General features: G+C 36.8%; 1 protein-coding gene across 1 annotated transcript in view; it reads right to left on the minus strand.

The window, feature by feature from the left end:
- The window catches only part of LOC119425523 (neurexin-1a), a gene marked incomplete at its 3' end in the record, with an annotated part of 124,983 nt that extends 102,588 nt beyond the window's left edge, over positions 1-22,395 (minus strand). The window contains 3 exon segments of the mRNA XM_037693087.1: positions 938-967; positions 1,852-1,869; positions 21,684-22,395. Coding sequence (XP_037549015.1) covers positions 938-967; positions 1,852-1,869; positions 21,684-22,395 — 760 coding nt within the window.
- Positions 22,396-23,784: the final 1,389 nt, after the last annotated feature.

Raw genomic sequence — 23,784 nt, forward strand, 5'->3', positions numbered from 1 at the left:
ATACACTTCTCCACTCTGCACTGTGAACAGCTGACCAGCTGCATCAGGAATTTTATCCTGTAGTATATATGGGCTGAACAAAGGTGCAGGAGGAAGTTTTTTTTCTGCATCCCTGGGCTACACAAATGTGCAGCAAGTGCTAAATAATTTTAAATAATGTATTCTAAATAAAAATCCCATGCCGATCATGCGGCTCATCCATCAATCAGTCAATTGTTTGTCATGCCCAATCTTGTTTTGAAAAACCACAACAGAGCGAGTCCACGATAAACGAACCGCAATGTAGCGAGGGACTACTGTTTATCTGTGTGTGTATGGGAAGAGGAGACACCAATAAGTTTTATAGTAACATTAAATGACAGATGACAGTTGAGAGAAGATTGATGGTTACAGATATGTGCAAATATAAAAAAGGGAATGGAAGTCTGACTTGTGGAGTGGAAATTAAAAAAAAAATCCACCCCTGCTCTGCTGCACCATGATAATATCCACACAAATGAAAGGATGTCAGTAGAATGGACAAAGCATCTGTGCAGATGCTCTCAACATGCATTACAGAAGTGAGTTTGGATGAGGATTAGCTTAAAAAGTCAGGAAGCTCTTTCCCACAACCATATATTACATCCAAACTGCGTTAATGCAATTCTCCCTTTACTTGAACCTCCACCGCAAGTAAGTACCGTAAATGTGAATAATTAAAAAATAAAGAACTTATGGAAAGAAATGACATGGCTTGTCAACAGAGTACAGACTCAAGAGACTGATGAGCCTGAATAAAGTGAAAAATAAAGACTGACAGTCAAGAAGATAAGAGAAACAACAGCAGCCCATATCGGAAGCTTCAAGCCTGCACAGGTTAGTGACACACACATTTCTAAGCACAACGGGAGCAGAAGGATCAATGGAGGAATGACAGGAAAAGGAACAGAGCCCATACCTTGGTCGCCCATCATCAGGTGTGCCAGACCTTAAAGGAAAACAAGAGCACAGTCAGCAGAGAACAAGGGATCATGGGAAACTGTGTCACACTGACATGCAGGCATCTCCTTCAAAGTAGATGTCTGTGTTATGTAAGGGGTGTCGGGATACGGGAAAAGTGGGAAAGAGATCAACAGGAGGACGCACAAACAGGGTTATCAGGATGAGCATTGAATCAACCAAAGCAGGTTGCAATGCGTCATCAGCAACTTACTACACAACAGTCAGAAACTTAATTGACGTTTCGTCTCCGTACCAGAAGGGGTTCAAAGAGTTCTTGCTAAAAACAAGTTATTTGATGGTTTTGTTCCTTTTTGTTAATAGAAAAATAAACAATGACTTTTAGGTGCAGAACATCACTGCGTTTATTGGTTAGTGGTTCTTTTCGATTTATTATTTTAAGTTGAAATTAAATAATTATCTATATTTTTTTTTAGAAAATATTGATGCTAGAAATGTTATTGAGTATTACTAGCGGTGCAGATTTTTGTAATTCTTGTCTGTCATTGACCTTATGCTTAATATTAAAAGGTAATTAGAGTGAGTGTACAGGGATATTTATGCAAGAAAAGTGAATATGAATATGATCATACTCCTCTACGAGTCTGTTATAGAGAGATAGCATATCATGGTGTCATATAAAATCCATTTTAATGTTTAAATAGATACTTTGGCTATAATATTTAGGACGCAAATTTTTTTAAAAATGAGAAATAAATGTGGCAAAATCACAAAAATATAGCATACATCTAATAAATCACACTTACCAGTCCAGTTATGCGAGTACCGTCACCAGTAAAAAATACATTTGTTTGAAAGGCCTTGGCCATAAGAACATTAGATGGAGTAAGAATGGATGATGGAAATACCCACCTTCAGTGTTGTTGTCTTCTGGATGCACAGACAGGCAAAGAGAGAGAAAGGAAGATATTCATTAAGCAGCATGCAGACTAGTACAGGCCATTGCATGTTGTCACCATGCAAGGCATTAAACATCACATGCAAGTGATCTACTGCAAGCCCTGCTTAGGAAAAACTGGCCTGTCCCATATTGTAACCCCACCTCTTATTTGGTAAAAACCTGACCCTGAATAGATGACAGGTTTGACGTTGTTGCACTATTTTGGTCTCAAAACTGTCATTATAGATCAGAAGGCATCAGAAGTTGAGAAAATAAACAACTCAGCATATTAAAGATGATTTCTCCTGCTCTGTTTGGCTCATTTAAACTTGATTGACACTACAAATGTTTGCCTCAACATGCTCAATAAATGATATGTACATATTTATTTCACTTTGATTCAAATCTGCTCTCCGTGATGAAATCCACTACTTGGAAATTTTACCAAAACTAAAATAATTGGTTGTAAAAAGCAAAGCCTCAAATGTTTCAGAACAGAAAGATTTGGACACAGTGACAAATCCTGACATCAGTATTTTGGTAACGGATAAAGAGATTGCCTGCCAAATGAAATTGCCCCTAACATTAATTTTGGAAGTAAATGTTCATTTTGTGGAAGTGAGATTCATTTTGATAAAAGAATCTGCTGCGTTTTGGTAAAGCAACAGCAAATATGTGAAGTAATTATCCTGCTACCTGTGGGCATTGTTTTAATGGTTTAACAAAATGATGAGGCTGGAAACATGTAAAATAATTCAGTGAGAGCATATAAGAGTACCCTGTCTAAATAAAGAAAATGAGTCAGTCAGCAACTCTTTTTATTAGTTGGAGCCTACATGTTGAAACTGCAACATATAATGAATGGTACAAAATATGACGACAAAAAAGGTGATTTTTTTTTATTTTTTTAAACAATGAACAGAATAGCATCATGAATGCACAAGCATGCAATGTCCAGTTTATAATAAACACAGACAAAGTAACTGTGTCATCACTAACACCATGCAACCAGACTGGGATGAAAGCACAGTTTTCACTACAAAACGAATCCCTACCTCTTCAAAAATTGTTTATGCACAGATTTAAATGATTTTATTGTCGACTCAAAACTTACCATGACCACTGGTTCCCTTTCCAAATCAAACAACATGCACAAAACAATTCAAACCACCACTATTTCAGAAAAACAAAACAAAAAAAAAAACAGATATGTACGCAGTATTTTGGTAGGATTCAGTTCTCTATATATGACTTCCAATGGGGTTTCTGAATTTAAAATATTTCTCAGTATGCATGACAAACACAGTGGTACCTCATTTATTTAAGCCCCCAAAAGAAATGTGTGGTTTAATATATGCATTTGATGTATAAAAGTTACATAAAAACAATGTAATTTGTGCAATAGGGGAGTCCATTTTGTTGCAACACAGGGCTGCTAGATTTAAATTGTAAAAGAGCACAAAAACATGCATGTGGGTTGCAAATATATTTTTTTGCGATATAAAGCACTCTGATTTTAAACAAACAAACAAACAAATAAAACAATATGTTATAACAGCCTTGCAAAAAAAATAAACTAAAGTACATAAATTAAAAAAAAAACAAACAAACATGGAACTATGAGTTGCAAATGAACAAATGAGGAAGATGGGATTAAAAAAAAAGGCATCTACTAATATCAAAACCCTATTTTTTTATTACAATCATTGATTTTTTTTTAACCATTAATGTTATTGTATTAATGTAAGCCATTAGCTATTTAACCTGATAAGCATTTTTTTTTTTTTCCCCAAATTGAGGTTGTTCAAAAAGTCATGGTGAGATATTAACTGTTCATAATCTTTCCAGAAAAGATCTGAAATATAATTTAAGGTAGCATGCAATAAATTGTGAAGTGATTCCCTTCCTCTCAGCAGATTAAAACATAATTTAGAAGAACAACCACTAATTATTCCTTATATTTGATTCTTTCATAGTCGTCAGATTTATTTATATAGCACTTTGAAAACAGAAACTGTTACCAAAGTGCATAGACATGCACCGTATTATTTAAGAAATTCCAATCCATGCATAAAATCCTCTCAGTATTTCAAGTCTAAAATGGAAAAAAAACAGCTGATTTACGTACAATTCATCAAAGCACAGGGACAAAAACGCTACTCTGTGAATGTGATTTGGTCAAGGAGTCCACTACAAACAATTTTAATGAACCGTGTTCACCTGCGTAGAGATATCTCCTGAACTGATCTGTATCCAAACTTCAGAGGGCTACATGGAATAAAGTTTTATTTGGTTGCTTTCCAATGAAAGGATGCTTCTCTTTAACAGCAGTATCACCTACCAGGAACAATTAAAACAACCCCCATCCACACATACACACGTACGTCGTTCACAAATATACCCAGCTGGTTAGGGTCTAATCCGGAGTTGTAAATCCATTTAATCCCTTTGACAAAGCGATCCCAGTGCTATTGTGCTGGTAACACTACACCAAAATACACTCGACTGTGTATCAGACAATCTGCATCTCTGATAAGTCTTGTATCGTCATGTTTTGCACACTGGCTCAAGGAATACAATGACATTGACGTTGAAGTTGATGCCTCACTTAATGAAACATCTGGTGTGTGAAAGCCGAAAGAAAATACATAGCTGAAAAAGAAATAAATCTACAAATTGAGTTACTTTACGCTGTGTCTCATGCAGACCTACACAATCTTGACTCCGTGACTGTGAACTCAAAATTGTGACAACGGTTTAAAGCCAGTGTGACACAGCAGACCAAAAAAAAAAAAAAAAGTAGCCATTGTGAGTCCACTCCTGAACGTCACATAAGCCACACTCAGCCAGCTGGATAAAATGCCAAGCAAGGCACACACTCACACACACACTCAAATGGCTGTCTCACAGCTGGCTGAAGAGACATGGCAAGAGCGAGGGGGAAGTCCAGTTGACATTTCACATAAAGGAGCGTGCGTCACATTCACTAGACACCACATCCAGCTATGGATATAATTCTCTTTTCTCTGCCATTTGACAATATTAGAAGATCCTGTCTGCTTGTATCAACCTTTCACTGTCTAGTATTATGGTCGTCAGGCCTACTGTGATTTATATTTCTTATATGTGGTACAATTTACCTGTTAGGAAGGCTTGCCTGCTAATAGCAAACATACAATAACACAATACAGCCTTTGAAATTATAGCCTCTTCTAATTCAGAGCTTTTGAGTCACAGATAATGTAAATATGCATGTTGTACAGATATGTGCTTAAAATAACATTGATTTATTTATCTTATTAACATATTTTTCGCTGTATAAGTTGCACCTTTTTACATCCTTTTGCAAGTCCTGTGACTTAAACACCGAATCGACTAGTAAACTTTTTTACCCCATATTTATAAACCATTTTTTGTCCGAGATCTGACAATTTCATTCATTCTGTTATGGAAAATATTGAACACTACTATTTTCAGCCATTAGAGGGCCCTCGAGCAAAATGGAAAGCCAAGTGTCTCATTAATAAGTAAAAATGGCTGTCAATGAGACGCATGGGTTGCCACAGTGATCCACCTTGATTTTGCTCCCAGACTTCTGGAGCAGATATCAAATCAGCTGCATTTTATATTTAAGTGTTAATCTTGTTAAATTATTGTTAAAGTCCTCCCGTGCGCGCACCCGTGGCCGCCATTTGGCAGCCAATCTATTTTTTGCACAACACCGACCCACATTTCTGGGTGGTCAGCGGTGATGTATAATAGATATGATTTGTACAGCAAAGCAATTTATTTATGTTTTTTTTTACTTTATTTGATATTTTTGGAATGATGCGACTTATACGGCGGTGCGACGCGTACGTCGGCACGAACGATACATACAAATACAAACAAGCTAATAACCTCCACGCCCTTTCTAGCATTTATTCAGGCTGCTATCAGACATAATTATGCACATAATCACACTTAAATGTTACGGACTATACCAGAAAAGGTAAATAATAATTAAATTATATATTATATGCTGAAAATATGGAAAATAGTTCAGCAGTTATTGTTTTCTTTTTGTGATGTTTATTTTTATTCACAATGCATGCACACTTAAAGTCAGTTTTATGGCAGGTTCTTCCGACTCAAAGCTTTATATATATTTGGTGCGACGCAGAGTCACAATAAAAATGGCATAATTACAAGTAAAACATATTAAATATATTATCTGCATAATTAAAGAGTCAACTGTGTTGTTTGTGATGCATTATAAAACAACAAAGGTATATTAATGAAAAAAGACCACATTGATTTTGCATACGTCAAACTGTACCTTCTGCACGGCACGTGGCTTTCAAAATATAGGTCAGATGCACTTTTTTAATTATCTCGAATTCTTAAAATATATATATTAACACTTTTTATGAATATAGACAAAATAAACCATTGTTTAAAACTATTAAACTGAACAAAGATCTTCCCAGCAACTTTTTACATTATATTTTTCACCTCTAAATAACCCTGTCCATTTTCATTCCAGCATTTTTAAATTATATTAGGTTGTAACCATAGGATCAAATCTTAAAAATACTTTGTTTTGCACAAACACTAGTATTATGCAGATATGTCACTCTCAGGATATGCATTGCAAATGACTTTCAGCTACTACCACATGAGATTTTAGCTTAATGTCTGTATTTGTTTTGGCTAACGTTGATTAGCTATGGTGACTACCTTGAATTGAATTTACTCCAAAAAAATAATATGTTGCCGAAGCACATCCAAAAACTACTTAATGACGTTTGTTTTCATTAAAATCTATTGCGATTCATTAAATATGTTGCTAACACAAAAACAGGATTGACTTAATCAATTGTATCCAAGCTTTGCTCAAAGATCACACGCAACAAGGATGCATATGTGTTATGAATAGAACGCCAAATTATATAATAATATCTGGAAAACTGATTTGGTTAAAGCATGTGCTGTTTTCTACAGTTAGTTGGCCACAGCAGCCATCTTGACTCTAAAACTTAATCAGCTCTAGAGGTATAATCAGTGGTTATTTCATGAAAATTTTAATAAAATCCACTCTTTTAATGGTGATTTTGATCATAACTGACAAAGTTTTAAAAAGAGATCTTGTACAAGCTGCTAGCTATCTAAATATTTGTTGGGGACCAGTCTCAGATATGACCACGCTAAATCTTTATTCAGTAATTAAAGTCTTTATTTTTTTATTAATATACCAGCCATCTTGAATAGAACTGACTTCAAAAGTCAACTTCAGTTATAAATCCAAATACAATGATTACTTTGAGAAATCCAATAAACTTAGTAAAATATCTAATGAAATGAGCTACAAACAGAAATACGTATATTGTACAAATTACATGGGTACAATCGTTGTTACCCGTCTTTGTCCTATTGATGGATTATATGTGCACAGTGTATCTCATACAAACCACATTTTACTGTTGATCAAGTGTCAATTTACCAGTACAGAATAAAAATATTGAATCTGATCTATTAAAGCTGCTACACTCAAACTCTTGATTTTTAAACAAACTAAAACATAAGTAAAACATTAATACATATTGCCTTCATTTTTATTGTGAAAAATTGAAGGCAAATTAATTTATGCAATAAAGCTTTTTTTTCTTAAAATTTTTACACAACATCTTGACTTTCATTATCACTCCCTTCTGTAGCAGAATGTGTATTCTTAAATGGCTTCTTACACAGGCCCATTAGAAGAAAATGTAAAAGCACTGCAGAAATATCAGAGCTTGCAAGTATTGATTGGTTGTTGAATTACAATTTGAACCAAATCAAGAGTAATGAGTGTAAGTGAGGGCTCATCTTTTTGTATCACTGTCTATACTTAATGCATCTGTCTAACAGAGGAGTGTTAGTGGCGTTGCACAGCTTACCATTGCTCCATTACCCTCCTCAAGCAACAATAATGGTGAAGAGGGAGGAAGCGGGCAGAGTGACCAGCCACTCTGATTAAAACTGGTAGCTACCACAGCTGTGGATAATTATACTCCAGCTAATTTCCACTCTACATACAATTATTTAGTCAATGGTGCTGCATTTATACTTTCAAAGCTATTTTATCCACATGTAAGCTTTTTTTTTTTGTAAATCAACCCACTGGAACTGAACTAACCAAACTGAAAAGTGTCCAATAGGCTAACTCTTGGGAAAAAGATGTGTCTACATATCAATACATTACAGACAAAATAAAAACTCAGAACAACTAAAAACAATACAATGGTGCTTGAAAATTTGTGAACCTGTTAGAATTGTCTACATTTCTGCATAGTTATGACCTAAAACATCATCAGATTTACACACAAGTCCTAAAAGTAGATAAAGAAAATGCAGTTAAACAAATTAGAAAAAAAAAAAAACACTTGGTCATTGAGAAAAATGATCCAATGTTACATATTTGTGGGTGGAAAAAGTATGTGAAACTCTTGGATTAGCAGTTAATTTGAAGGTGAAATCAGAGTCAGGTGTTTTCAATCGGTGGAATGATGATCAGGTGAGAGGACATCCTGACTGATTTAAAGAGCAGGGGTTTATCAAAGTCTGCTCTTTACAACATGTTTGTGGAAGTGTATAATGGCACAAATGTAAGTGATTCTTGAGGACATCAGAAAAAGAGTTGTTGATGCTCATCAGACTGGAAAAGGTTACAAGACCATCTCTAACGTGTTTGGACTCCACCAATCCACAGTCAGACAGAGTGTGTACAAATGGAGGACATTCAAGGCCATTGTTACCCTCCCCAGGAGTGGTGGACCAACAAAGATCACTCCAAGAGCAAGGCATGGAATAGTCAGCAAGGTCACACAGGCCCCCATGGTAACTTCTAAGCAACTGAAGGCCTCTCTCATGTTGGCTAATATCAATGTCCATCAGGAGAACACTGAACAACAGTGGTATCATGGCAGGGTTCAAGGAGGAAGCCACTGCTCTCCAAAAAGAACATCGCTGCTTGTCTGCAGTTTGCTACAGATCGTGTGGACAAACTAGAAGACTAATGGAAGAATGTTTTGTGGATGGATGAGACCAAAGTAGAACTTGTTGGTTTAAATTAAACATGTTTTGTTTGGAGAAAGGGAAACTCTGCATTCCTGCATAAGAACCTTATCCCATCTGTGAAACACGGTGGCGGTAGTATCATGGTTTCAGCCCGTTTTGCTGCATCTGGGCCAGGACGGTTTGCCATCATTTATGGAACAATGAATTCTGAATTATATAAGAGGGTTCTGAAGGAAAATGTCAGGACGTCTGTCCATGAACTGAATCTCAAGAGAAGGTGGGTCATGCAGCAAGACAATGACCCTAAGCTCACAAGTGGTTCTACCAAAGAATGGTTAAAGAATAAAGTGCATGTTTTGGAATGGCCAAGTCAAAGTCCTGACCTTAATCCAATCTAAATGTTGTGGAAGGACCTGAAGTGAGAAGTTAATGTGAGGAAACCACCAACATCCCAAAGTTGAAGATGTTCTGTACAAAGGAATGGGCTCAAATTCCTCCAAGTCAGTGTGCAGGACTGATCAACAGTTTCCAGAAATGTTTAGTTGTAGGTATTGCTGCATGGGGGGGGGGGGGGGTCACGCCAGATATTGAAAGCATAGGTTCACATACTTTTGCCACTCAAATATGTAATATTGGATCATTTTCCTCAATCAATAAATGACCAAGTATAATATTTTTGTCTCATTTGTTTAACTGTGTTCTCTTTATCTTCTTTTGGGATGTGTGAAAATCTGATGATGTTTAGGTCATATTTAGGCAGAGATGTGGAAAATTCTAACGGGTTCACAAACTTTCAAGCACCACTGTATAATGTGGCCTCTGAGGGCTGATAAGATTACTTTCTGACATTGTTATTTTTCCAGATGTTGGGTATATTAAACAACTATGATTTAATAAGTGAACAGGTTTAGACAGACTTCTGAATATATATATATATATATATATATATATATATATATATATATATATATAGAGAGAGAGAGAGAGAGAGAGAGAGAGAGAGAGAGAGAGAGAGAGATATGTATACATGATTTATTGTATTTGAGATACTATTAAATGGTAAAGCAGCAGCTGTAGCCTTTTCTTCAATGCTTACTTATTAGAGTCGTAGCCAGATGGTAAAAACAGCAATCTCCAAAATTACATCACCTTTTTCAAGTGAGCTAATAAACATTTTAATAGATTGATGTAAAATATACTACATTTCCTATATAAAGTAAACTGAAGCTCTCACACTTACAAATTAAATGGAAAGCTCACAATTCTATTTTAATTTTACTAAACCAGTGTCAGCATTTGTGAGTTATTTGCACCATTATAATTATTTTGAGAATCTCATGACAGATGTTGTGTGGACATTGTTTTCCAATCCAGGTTCCCTCAAAGAAACAGACCTGTTATAAAGGATTGCAAGAGCAGATGCACTCCCCCTTTTTTTTTACATCTTATGATTTGGAATGATCCAGGATAATCAGAGCAGCTTATACAGAGGTTCTAATAACCTTAATCCCAGGATTGACGATATCTAGGATAGTATTACCAATGTAAAGTCAATCTTTTTTCATTAAGCAGTAATATTAGAAGCAGAAGAAAGCATTACATAAATCAGTACACGCTGCAAGTTTGTAAGTATTGGCTCAGCACATTTGAAACTTGCTATAGGGTTTTAGGTGGAAGCTATTTTCTTAATGTAAATAAATGTGCAGAGCAGTTGCTTAAGAAAACTCGATGCCACATCTCCCACTGCTGACGTGCGACAAATCCCTATCTGAAGAGTGCCTCTTCAGCTTAAGTAAAAAAAGCAACATTAATAAAGTACACGTGAGCATTAAATGCAGCTAAGCTCTGAATACTGTTAACATTAATCCACTTCAACATCCATCATGAATAAAAAGTAAATAAGTTCCAACTAAAGTAGACAATCCTTCGGGTTTTATAGGAGCTAATGTCTGACTTAATGGTACTTTAAACTTCATTAAGAGCAAAGCTTATAACATTTTGTTTTTTTAGTATGAAGAATACCAACTTATTACCCCACAAAATGACAAAGCGGGTTATTTGTGCAACCTTTACACAATAATAAAATCACAATGTCAGTCATACAATTTATGTACTTGCCGCCGTATACATCGCATCAGTCCAAAAATGTCTAATAAAGTGGAAAAAACATAAATATGTTGCTTTGCCATATAGGTTGCATCTATTATGCATCACCAGTAGAAACTACTACCGTACTATACTACATATAGTACATATTATTAGTACTATAGTACATCTACTACAGTAGAAACTAATGGGGATCCTTAAACAAACAAGCCACTGACGCGTCGTGTTTGTTACGCGTCACCGCTGACCACACGGAAACGTGGGCTGGTGTTGTGCCAAAAAATCGATTGGCTCCCAAATGGCGACCGCGGGAGCATGCACAGGAAGACTTTAACAATAATTTTACAAGATTAACACTTAAAAACAATTGTTTGTTTGCTCGACATTATAGCAAAGGTAGGTCTCAGTTGAACTTTTCCTTAAAAAATGCATTATATTGGTCAAATAAGCTGCATTTCAAAAATCAATTTGCAGACGTGTGAGCGCGCAGAGGGAGGACTCGCTGTGCATTTTGTAGAAATTTTACAAGATTAACACCTATAAACAATTATTTGTTTGCTTGACATTATAGCAAAGGTGTGTCTCAGTTTAACTTTTCCTTAATAAATGCACTTAAATGGTCAAATCAGCTGCATTTTGCCGCGTCGCCCAGGTGAAATGCAGCTGATTTGACGTTTGCTCCAGGAGTTCTGGAGCGAGACGAAGATGGCTTTCTAAGGCAAGCTAAGTGTCTCATTAATAGCCACTTTTACCTATTAATGAGAGACTTGGCTTGCCATATTGGTTGAGCGCCCTCTAGCGACTGAAAATGGTAGTGCTTGCTGTTTTCCATGCCAGAATGAATGAAATTGTCAGATCTCAGCCAAAAATTGGGTTATAAATATGGGGGGGGGGGTATTAGTCGCTTCAGTGTATGTCCTATGCAAAAGGGTGCAACATATACAGTGAAAAATATGGTACTCTGGAAGATTATTCTTTTAGTGCAGTTATCCCCATTATGACTTCAAGGCCTCATGCTTGTCAACATTTGACTTTTTAAATATTTGAGACAACTCTCATGAGCTTCAGGCTCAACCAGCAGCATCAAAGTGACCCATGTTTCAAGTAAACGCATGTTCTTCCAGGAAATCAAAGCTTTTTTCAGCTTAATTTTATATTTGTTTACAGCAGACCAAACCACACACTAATTGTCCCAACTAAAAACTAGTTTTATGCTAACTAAACAGAAAGATGTAAGGACGTCATTTCTCTCTGACCATGATAAAAGAACTGTTCAAGGTCAGATTTTTATCAGATCCTTGCAGTGATTGAGATTTAACATTTAATTGCTGAATAAAAAATGGTACCATCTAATTTAAAATTGAATGTTTATGTGTGTGTGAGCACAGTGTGGATATTCAGGTGTGTTTTATTTGTGCTATGCATGGGACAGATCCCGTTAGAGGAGTTCGGTGTCAATGAATTTCACAAACACCCTTTGACAGTCAGGAGCAAACATATTTAAACAAGGCAAAAAAAAAAAAAAAATCCTCCATGAAAATCCCTCTAATCTTTTGATCCTAATATCTGTCTTTGGACTCAGAGACAGCAGTGTACTATTAATCTGCTTTTGTCTGAGTGAAGCTGCTGGAGGCCTGTGAACAGAATGACACGTTGGGAGATGCGGTCCAGTCACATGGTTTGTGACACGATGACAGACATGCTTGAAAGAGAGCCATCGTTCACATTAAAAATTCATTTTCTCACACACTATATCTCACAGCAGTTTAATTCATATGAGAATAAGGGGAATGCTCTTGAATACTGAATAGTTAAATCAAGTATTCACATGAAGCCATACTTATAAATCAACTCAAATCTTGAGGAGCACTTGGAGTGTGCCACGCTCTGCTGAGGCTAGTGCCTCATCTCGCAATTTTAAAGAAAGTGATCGTGATCAGCAATGAATTTTACTGTATGTCTTTTTATCGTCGTTCCTTGCCTTGGCAGAGAAATTACAGCACATATTTATTTTTTAATTAAGTTCCTATTGAATAAATGTGTTTATTTATATTTACATATAAATTAAATGATTATATATAATTAATAAACATATTGAAGTACTCCCTGAGAGATTTAAGGACTGTTGATCCTACTATGGAGCAGTAAGCAAGAACGTGTTTGCTTTTAATGTTGAAATAAGTGCAAAATATGTTTTTCATGGGCTTCACAGACTCAATTAGACTTTTTTTTCTGGTTGTTAATGTGTCATAAATACACATAAATACATATTTTTGGAAAAGAAGAACAAATGTTTAATAGGAATAAATTATGCAGTTTTAAAGAACAATGTGACTCTGCAAGAAGAGAAAAACAATGGACCTCAAATTTAAAACACATCTGCATTTGGATTGTTTAAGCATCTAGTTGAGACTTAAGACTTAAGACTTTCCTTTTTTTTCTAAATCCTATAGTTAGGGTCGGCTTCGGTTTCCTGAGCTCTCCCTTAGTTATGCTGCTATAGGCTTAGACTGCTGGAGGACAAACTGACCACACTTTTCTCTCTGCTACTGTCTTTACTTACTCTGCTCAACCTATTTTGTATTTGTAATACATTTTTATATCCTTGACGTGTGTTTTTTGTCTTTCAGATACACCTGGACCTTCCATTCTGTGTTCGTCTGTCTCTCCTTCCTGTTCCTCTCAACCAGCCGGTCAAAGCAGATGGCCGCTTGTCCTGAGCCTGGTTCTGCTGGAGGTTTCTTCCTTTTAAAAGGGAGTTTTTCCTTTCCACTGTCGCCACTGTGCTTGCTCAGGATGGGAGACTGCAACGAAGCCAAGATTCAACTTGTCTGCTGGCCTCCTTAGATAGAGAACTTTACTAATAGTCTTTTTTATGTATGTGAATGTTCCTGTAAAGTGCCCTGAGATAACTTTGTTGTGATTTGGCGCCATATAAATAAACTGAATTGAATTGAATTGAAATAGTTGTTTAATCTTAGATGCATATAGTTGTTTGCTTTAAATACTCATTAGGTGTTTTATATCTGTGATTCTTATTTACTGGCTTTTGAATTGTAACATATATTAATATATATGTGGATGATTTTCTAAAAAAAATAAAAGTACTTTTCTTTTGGCTGTTCCCACTTCAATGGTCTACACAACAAGTCATCCTCCTCCATCTCACTGTCCTCTGTCTTTACTCCAACTACCTCCATGTCCTCTCTAACTGCATCCATTTATCTCCTTTGCTTCCTTCGTTTTTGTCTTTCTCCTGGCTGCTACATTTCTAACATCCTTCTACCCATACACTGTCCCTCCTCTGGACATGTCCAATCCATCTCAGTCTGACCTCTCTAACTTTATCTCCCAATCATTCAAACTGTACTATGCCTCTGATTATCTAATTCTATTATTCTTTGTAAATCCCAAGGAGAGCCTCGACATATTCACATATGCCACTTCCAGTTCTGTCTCGTGTCTTTTTGTCAATGCGACTGTCTCCAAACCAAACAGTAATAATATAAAGGAAATGCTATAATTGAGCAACGCTCAACCAACAGTCACTTATGAATCTGACATTAATGAACAACAACAGTGAAGGATGCCATATGACCTGCTCTCTTCTTCAGGGGTTACCACATAGAGTAAACTCCCATGAAAGATTTGGTGGTCACTGGCTGACATATTGGTAGTTTTACACCGGATGCCCTTCCTGATGCAACATGTGCTCGAACCGGCAACCTCAGGATTAAAAAACCATGGCACTAACCACAAATGAAGGAAAGTCGAAAGGCAAAAAGCCATTTGACAGATCAGTCTACTTTGTGCTGCACATGTTAAAGGAGCACATCTAAGCAGACGTGTTTCTACTTCAACAATGCAAATGTAGTTTTAACTTGAAGGTGCTGGAAGACTACAGTATTTAATTTTCTCAACCAGTCAATGTCCAAACACATTCATCACTCAGGGGTCCCTGTTGAGTTAAGCATGCTTAGTTTAAAGAATGTAGTTACAAAGAAAACAATTATCACTAGTGAGGAAAATAAAACAAAAATAAGCAAACACCGACTGTGAACTGGTCCCCTATGGTCCAAAACCCCATTTAAACCTTTGTTTTACAGACCATACTTACCACAAGCCACCAATAATCCCTTACAGCAGCAGTTCACTCCAAGGACCAATCAAAATCACTTCAGGTATAGCTCAAGGACCATAACAAAGTGTTCCCGGTGATTACACAGCCAACAAACATTATTTTAATATGTTGTCAAATCAAGATGTCAATCAGACAAGATCGTAAACAATCAGCAAAAAATATGAAGCCCTGTCTAAAAGTCCCAACCCTAGAACCTATTTCTAACATCTCATTGACAGATGCTCTAGGAGCCATCTGGAATTTCCTCACGCTTTGTTGGCACATAGAAGGCGCTGATTGTTTGCAGCCTCCACAAAATTGTCATGTGCCTTTGGGTAGCCATAATCTTTGTAGTTTTTCCTATACTGACATCTGACAACTCCTTCAGCTGTAATCACTTTTTCTTCTTTGCTAAATTCATATTTATTCTATGCAAATATTGGTAAGGTAGATCTGGAAGTCTAATTCTGCTCTCTTTGGGTGTACACTTTTATGTTGCCATTCATTAATGTTGTCTTAGATCCAAGGGCGCTGTTAAGAGAATCTCCCTGAACTATCTCTTTTGCAACCCCCCACACCACCACCACCACCACCACAACCACCAAAAAAAAGACAAAATTAATTAAAAAAAAAAAAAAACATCACAATGGATTATCACAAATTGACTTTTTAGACACCAGATAAAACTAGCAATAATGCAAAGTGTTGACAGTAAGAATGACAATGTAAGGAGCCATTAAATACATTTGTCAGCTAAAAAAAAACAACTGCACCGCCGTATAAGTTGCATCAGTCCAAATTAGGGGTGTAAGAATGCATTGATTTAAATTGATATATCAATTAAATGATTAATGATTCAATTATATTGTGGCAAAACTAAAGCATCGATTCATAAAGTCATCTTTAAAGTACACTTTTATTTTGAAATCCCCAAGGTATGTCTGCATCACCATTTCCGTGAATGAATGAAAACGGTCATATCTGAGCCAAATATTGCTTTATAAATACGGAAGAAAAAAAAAACATAAATAAGTGGCTTCGGCGTATAAGTCGCGGGGTATGAAAATTAGTTAAAAAAGTTGAAACTTATAGGCTGTAAAATATGGTACTAATAAAACTAGTTCAAATTAGTTGCTCGGATATTAAATAATAATAAGACAAGTAACTCACGACCAAAATAAAGTGACTAGTGTTATTTGTTTAACATAATTTCAGTTATCAGATTGATTTAGTGACATTGTTCAATTAGTTTCCAAATGTTACAATTGCAAATAAATGGGGTAGGGCGTGTCAAGCGCAGCTTTTGTTATTGCCTATGTTTTGTTCTGAATATTTTAAAACTGTTTTGGGTTTTATTTATTAGGTTTGCTTTAGAAAATGACTTAAAAATATTTGTGCTAAACGACGGTTATCAAGTTAGCATTCAGCTATGCAAACATGTTGCAGTCCTTGCCTTCCTCAAATGGATATTAAGTGTGACGTAAATTTTTGGTCATATTTTATTATTTTGTGTCAACAACTTTGTTACAGATTGTACGTAACATATTGTACAACTCTTGTATTAAGTGAAATCACTGGTAAAATGTACATCATTACAAGGTCCTTAAAGCTGTCTATAAAATACAGTTTAAGGTGATACAGCAATTGCAATGTATTTAATTAATCACCTAATAAAAATAATAACAATAAATCAAAAACTGTATAAGTCTTAGCTGAGATCTGGCCTACTGTCTCACCTACAATGATTAATGCTTGGCTGCTGTATGTTGAAGATAAACAACATTTTTTCCATTGGATCAGGATAAAATATGGAGCTGCCCAGTGTATCTGTGTTATTTCTCTAATGAGAAACAAAAGGACAGATTCTGGGAACTTTCTGAACATAGGGCAGTGCATTTAAATAATTGTTTTACTGATCAGAGGGATTTGTGTGTCTGTGTGTGGTCGTGTGCAACATCATGCAATGTGCATGCTTGCAGAAGAGTTGACAGATCTGCTGGCAAATCCTCTAATCCTCTCATCTGATCAGAGTAACAAAACAGTTTTAAAATTATTTAATGGAAGGAAACGTTTTAAACTTCAATGTTCTTTATATTAAAACTGCGTACGAACATTAGATTCCATTTACGTTCAAGAGATGAGAGGAGACTTGTGGCAGTGTTTGTATTTAAATGTTGCTTTTTTCCCCCAAATGGTCGATCAATTCAAGAGATGTCCTGGCAGATAAAAACAGCTTTGATCACACTTGTGATTGGAAACAATTTTGCAGATATTTCATGTAGATTTTGAGTCTCAGTGCAGTTCAAGATGTTCAGAAAAGATAAAAGCAAGCAACCTTGTTCTTGCAACAAGATTTGCACGAACAATGGTTTCACTAAAACAAAAGGCAAACGTCGAGAAATTTCTACAGGATTTTGCTTTCCTGCCAAGCAAAACAGAACGCAATTAAAATATGTTTTAGCAATTGCAAGCTTCTTCTTCTGTTTTATTTATTTTTTCAGAAATACATGACTAATACATATTTAGCAATAGGTATTTTCTTTTTTTTTTATCTCAACAACTTCAAGAGAGTTAGCCCATCCAGTCTACATGTGCTTTGTGGACTTGTAGAAGGCTTTCGACCGTGTTCCTCGGGGTGCACTGTGGGGGGTGCTCCATATTCAGTCCCTATACAAGCAGTGTGAGAGTTTGGTTCACATTGCCAGTTTAAGTCAGACCCCTTCAAGGTGGGAGTTGGACTCCGCCAGGACTACCCATTGTCATTGATTCTGTTCATAACTTTTATGGACATAATTTATTGCTGCAGCCAGGGGGCGGAGGGATTCCAGTTCTGTGGCCTCTGGATTCCATCTCTGCTCTTTGCAGATGATGTGGTCCTGTTGGCGTCATTGTGTAGTGATCTCCAGCTCTAACTGGAGCAGTTCGCAGCTGAGTGTGAAGCAGCTGTGATGAGAATCAGCACCTCCAAATCTGAGGCCATGGTCCTCAACTGGAAAAGGGTGGATTGCTCTTTTTGTGTCGAGGATGAGGTTCTGCCTCAAGTGGAGGAGTTCAAGTATCTCAGGGTGTTGTTCACGAGAGAGGGAAGAATGGAGTGTGAGATTGACAGATGGATTGGGGCAAAGTTGGCAGTATTGCGGACACTGTGCCAGTCCATTGAGGTGAATAGAGAGCTGAGCAGTAAGGCAAAGCTCTCTGTTTACTGGTTGGTCTATGTTCCTAACCTCACTTATGGTCACAAACTCTGGGTAGTGACTGAAATAATGAGATCATGGATACAGGCAGATTACATGAGTTTCCTCCGCAGAGTAGCTGGACTCTTCCTTAGAGATATGGTGAGGAGTTCAGTTATCAGGGAGAGACTCAGAGTAGAACCACTGCTCCTCCACATCGAAAGGAGTCAGTTGAGGTGGTTTGGGCATCTGGAAAAGTTGCTTCCTGAGCACCTCCCTAGGGAGGTGTTTCAGGCATGTCCAACTGGGAGGAGACCCCAGGGAAGACCCAGGACACACTGGAGAGACTGTGTCTCTAGGCTGGCCTGGGAACGCCTCGGGGTCCTCCTAGAAGAGCTGGGAGAGGTGACTGTGGAAAGAGATGTCCAGACATCCTCTTTTCTCCCTGCTCAAGCTGTTGCCCCCACAACCTGACTTTGGAATAAGCAAAAGATAATGGATGGATGGATATGAACAACTTATTTAAACATTTTTTGGGGCCATAAGAGGAACTCATTGGATATTAAATGCCAGTTCAAGTCATCTGTCTTTCAAATATAGTTTAACAAGTTTCACCCTCATGCAGCCCTTGGGTCAAAGTGGCTCACAGGCCTTAGTTTTAAAACTGAGGCCTTGTGGGTCATTTTGACCCAAGGGAAGTAGAAGAGTATATATTATTACAAGTTTTATAGCAGCAAACTTCTATATAGATCATGTTAAGGACTTTGTAGCATAAACTCTACAGTTTTTCTTGGCAAGCGAACATTTTCAGCACAATTTTTATTAGATATTTCTGGCTGCACCAACAAGTCCTATGTGTTATGTCACTATTTTTTTTTTTTTTTTTTTTTTTTCATTTTATAGTCAACCCATTTCAACAGTAGAATGTCAAGTTGTTGTTTTTTATCTCACTGTTCACTACCTGCTCTGTACCACACAGCTGCAACATAAAAGCTAACAAGTGCAAACTGTGTTTCCAAATTGATCTACTTCGTGCTGAATATGAGACTAAATGACAAATACATTTTTTTTCTTCTGTAAATCAAACTGTCAGGAATGCATTCATCTACAATGGCCAACTTTATTCTATTTCATGTATGACAGTAAACAAATATGAAGATGCAACACAATGTCTCCTGAAACTCCCTCACACACATTTCTGATGGTCTTGGAAATAAGTAAATAAACCATCTAAGAGAATATTCTCTGACTGTAGATTTTGCATAAATCCACCATTCAGTTTTGGAAACATAATGCAAGGAGAGAAGCGACATCAGTGCAACGCGCTTGCTTGTAATCAGGTCAGTGAGGTGGGGCTGTACTGAAAATAAATTAAATGAGAGAACAGATGCACATTTCTGTGCACAGAATGAGTTCAAGATGACTCTTTTGTCACCGAACCTCTTCAAATTGACTAAATAAACTATCCAATCAGTTTCTAAACCATTTTGTAAAAGTGGCATTCAATGGGTATTTATCAAGTGAGAGTGTGTCCCATTAATACACCTCATAACCATCCCAACTAGCTGTTTACAGATAGTGCTAACTTGTCAAAGTTGCTTTTACTACGATACAACAGCTATTATAGGATCACTGTCATGAATTCTGTTAATTAGCAGGTCCATTTGATCAATTATAGTTTACGTTTTATTCATTCTAATAACAGCATACTCTACTTTATTGCTCAAACATTATCCTATAAACTGGTTAATTCATAGATAAGTGAATATCTGTAACACTGATGGAAAAATGATGACACCTCAGCTACAAACACATAATTAACATGCCAAAAACGACCAGTCATATTTTATTACACGTGGCAATTTCCTTTATAAACTTTAAACTGTGCTAAATGAAATAAAATGCTCAGTATTGATCAATTTACGGTTTTCTTATGTCAATTGATTAGTAGTGATGAGTGTTAAAGGAAATGTGCTTGGACAGTTGTCAAAGAATTTCAAAATATTAATGTCTTCCTCATATTTTGTCTATATATGTTTTGCAACAAAAAAAAACATAAATCTAAATTCAAGGTAACTTTCAGCAAACATTACACTAACACTGAACAAAATAAAGCAATCTTTTAGCTTCTTCGTAGCAGGCATTATTCTTTAAGATGTGGGATGAAAGACACGATTACCATCACAATGACAAGTCCGAGTACATTCATTGATTTATTGACACAATCCAAATAGTCTAATTCAGATTGAATCACATCACAACTTACTACATGACACTGATGAAGAGAGGCTTATAATAATTAATACCTAATACTGAACAAATATCCAATGTTGTCAGCCTGATAGGGCGTTAAAGCTGCAATTTTTGTTGCATCAGTGCATAACGATAAGTTTTAATTAATAAATAAATTTAAGTAGCAGGTAGTGTCTGTCAATTAAAAAGTCAGTTAAATAATAACAGAAAGTCCACCAGTATTTAAACATGGATAAAAATTAAACTAATTAAATAAACAAAAAGGAGTAAAGGCACCACTACCAAACCCATTTTGTATCTTTATTAAATACTGTTATGTTTTAATACAATACAACATATAAAAACATCCTGACTGCATGTCAGGGTAATTTTATACTTGTTGCTTAACTAATGTGAGCAAACTCTGTGTTTACATTTCCTGGATCTCAGATAGTTTTATTATTTATTAATGACATTGTATTCCAACTTTTTTGGGGGGAGTTTGAATTACAACATTGGGTGTTTTTTTCAGTTCTAGTCAAAAATATGTGACTCAGTGTTTCCGCATCTACATTTTTTTAATTTCATTTTTTTAATAATTTATGTAAAAATCAAAGTTTTAGGTACAAGTTTGAACAGTAAGCCATACAAATAAATATGTGTATCACTGCAAACGCCATAATCTATCTAAACAGAGCCATAATCCGTACACTGTTAGTATCTGAGTGCTCTGTTGTTGCCACCTCTTATAATCCATTCTACAGAGACGGTGAGATCGCTCATGTTTACTCCATTTGACTCGTAAATGATTACTCCTGCTCTTTCATTTGTGCTAACCCGTTGGGAGATTTGTCATAGGTCAACGAATCCCAACAGGCCTATTTGATAAGAATGAAGGACACCTTTGGGGATGAAACCACCTGCATGTTTTGCTAATGAGGCCTTGCAGGAGATTCGCTCTTTACAAACAACTGTATTGCAGATCAATAGCGCACGTTGTAAGACTAGCACAGACAGAGGTAGGGAATGCATTAAATTCTAGCTAATTGTGATTACAGCAAAGTAACGGAGTTTGAAAGAATAATTTATGTTGCCTGCAAAAGCCATGTTGTGTTTCAAACAGTTCAGTCCTTACCTTCACTGCAGTCCTGCCCTTGGAAGCCTGTGTGTGAGCAGTCGCATGTTGGTTTGTTGTTAATTAAAGTGCAGATTCCTCCATTTAAGCACGTGTTGGCTCTCCCGCAGATGTCCACTCGGACCCCCTCACTGTTGATCATTTCAGACTCTGTGTTGTTGACTTTTATATCGGTTATCCATCCGGTGAAAGACAGCTGATCCTTGACTGCAGCTGATGTCAGGCGCAGCGGCACGGACCTTAACTCCAGTGGTATTCCACCCACAAACAACGGGCTGAAGACAGTCATGTCTCGTCTCTTTGACTTCACCTCCACCCACTTTATCTCATTGTCCACTGTAAGGGTTGTGTTCTTAAAGTTTCTCCTTATTGTGACCGTGTGCCACTGGCTGTCGTTGACCGCCGTGTCCGACACGACGGTCGCCGGATCGGCACAGAAGATGGAGAAGCGGAGGCTGAGCTTGCCGTTCAGTATGAGAAGTTCTAAAAAGTCGCAAAACCCCTCATCGTCGAAGTAAACCAGCAGCCCTTGGGAACTTTTTGTTTTCATGTTGAAGCTCATTTCACTTTCACAACATGCATTCCAAACTGAGAACCTTGCCCACTGCCCCTCAGCACCTGTAAACTCCAAACAGGTGCCTATTTCCACAAAGCAGCACATGAGAAGGCCAACCAAAATGAAATGGCTGCTGTGTAGCTTTTGTACAACCATTGTGCAATTGCAAAAAGCTGCAGGTAGGCTTACTTGTTTTTGAATTAATAGAAAGTCTGATTGTAAAACAAGTATCTTGAGTTTATTATAAGAGTTGGATGACAAAGAACTGATTGTCTAGATTGGCATGCAAGTGTAATGTGCTGCATTGTAAAAGAAAAGATGAATTGTTAGCAAAGATTTGCATAGGAACGGGTGTAGCCAACACTTATTTCCTGGACCAAACACCATTACTTCATGCTGTCCAGGCCGGTGGCCAAAACTCTGTTCAAACCCGCCAACAGGGTTTGAACTGTTCAAAGGTCCTCTCAGCCATACTTAGCTGCAGCAAAGCAACCGAAACCCAAATATCCACCAGGCACACTTAGTATTATTTATGTAATTATGAAACAGTTCGTTCTAGTGCCAGTTAATGTTTGCACGGTTTCACTTGAGTCGAAATGGCAGCTTTAATCTTCATGTTCAGGCTGATATTCTTTGGCGAGTCACTGGAAGCCTTGCTCAGGGCTTTTCACCCCACATCCTTGGCAGCAAAGAGGGAAAAGTGCCGTAGGGAGCCGCGTTGGCTGATAAGCTTGTGCGAAAGAAACAGTTTGTCTGTCAGTCCTCGGTCTCAACACACCCTGTGAACAAATAAAAAAAAGCACATTTATTACAACTATTGGTGCTTTTAACACATCCAATCCAAAACCCACTCTAGCCAACGTCTTAAAGTAAGAATTAGACTAATACTGCGATTAAAATGGATGCAGAGCTCATCAGCTCCTTAGAGTTACAGAGGCCTTTGTTACAACAAACACCAGCTGTATCACACTATTACCAGGAAGCTCCTAACAATCATACACTGCTTAATCTCAGTGGCCAAGTACTATTTTTCTAGCATTGTCCTTTAACTTCATAGATTGTTACTATTAATGATAATAGTATCACTAATGATGAGAATAATATTATCAAAATCCAACAGGCACTTCATCGCTCCCATAGATTTATCAGTGAGTGAACACAGGTCAAGAAAAGACAAATGCTGGTATGTTTCAAATTAAAAACTCAATTGACAATTACATCTACAACTCATAACTTCAGTGCACGGTGCAGTATTTTATGGAAGCAGTCATTGTTGAATGATTACACAAATAATAATGATCATTAATAACTAACATGGGATATATGAGTGGGGATGGGGGCTCGGAAGCTGAGATATCTCGTGGTGGAAATTAATTCATTTAGTAGCCCACTTTCCCAAAACCATATAAAACATGAATTTATAAAGAGTGAGATGGAAAAAACAAAACCGAGGTGCTGTTTCTTTCTGGTTCAGATGAAACAGAGTCTGCACCAGTGTTCCCAGCAAACAGTGATGCTCTGCCCTGAGCTCAAGTGTGAAAATGA

The sequence above is a fragment of the Nematolebias whitei genome, chromosome 1 (assembly GCF_014905685.2).
Source record: "Nematolebias whitei isolate Nwh7 chromosome 1, NemWhi1, whole genome shotgun sequence".
Taxonomy (NCBI): Eukaryota; Metazoa; Chordata; class Actinopteri; order Cyprinodontiformes; family Rivulidae; genus Nematolebias; species Nematolebias whitei.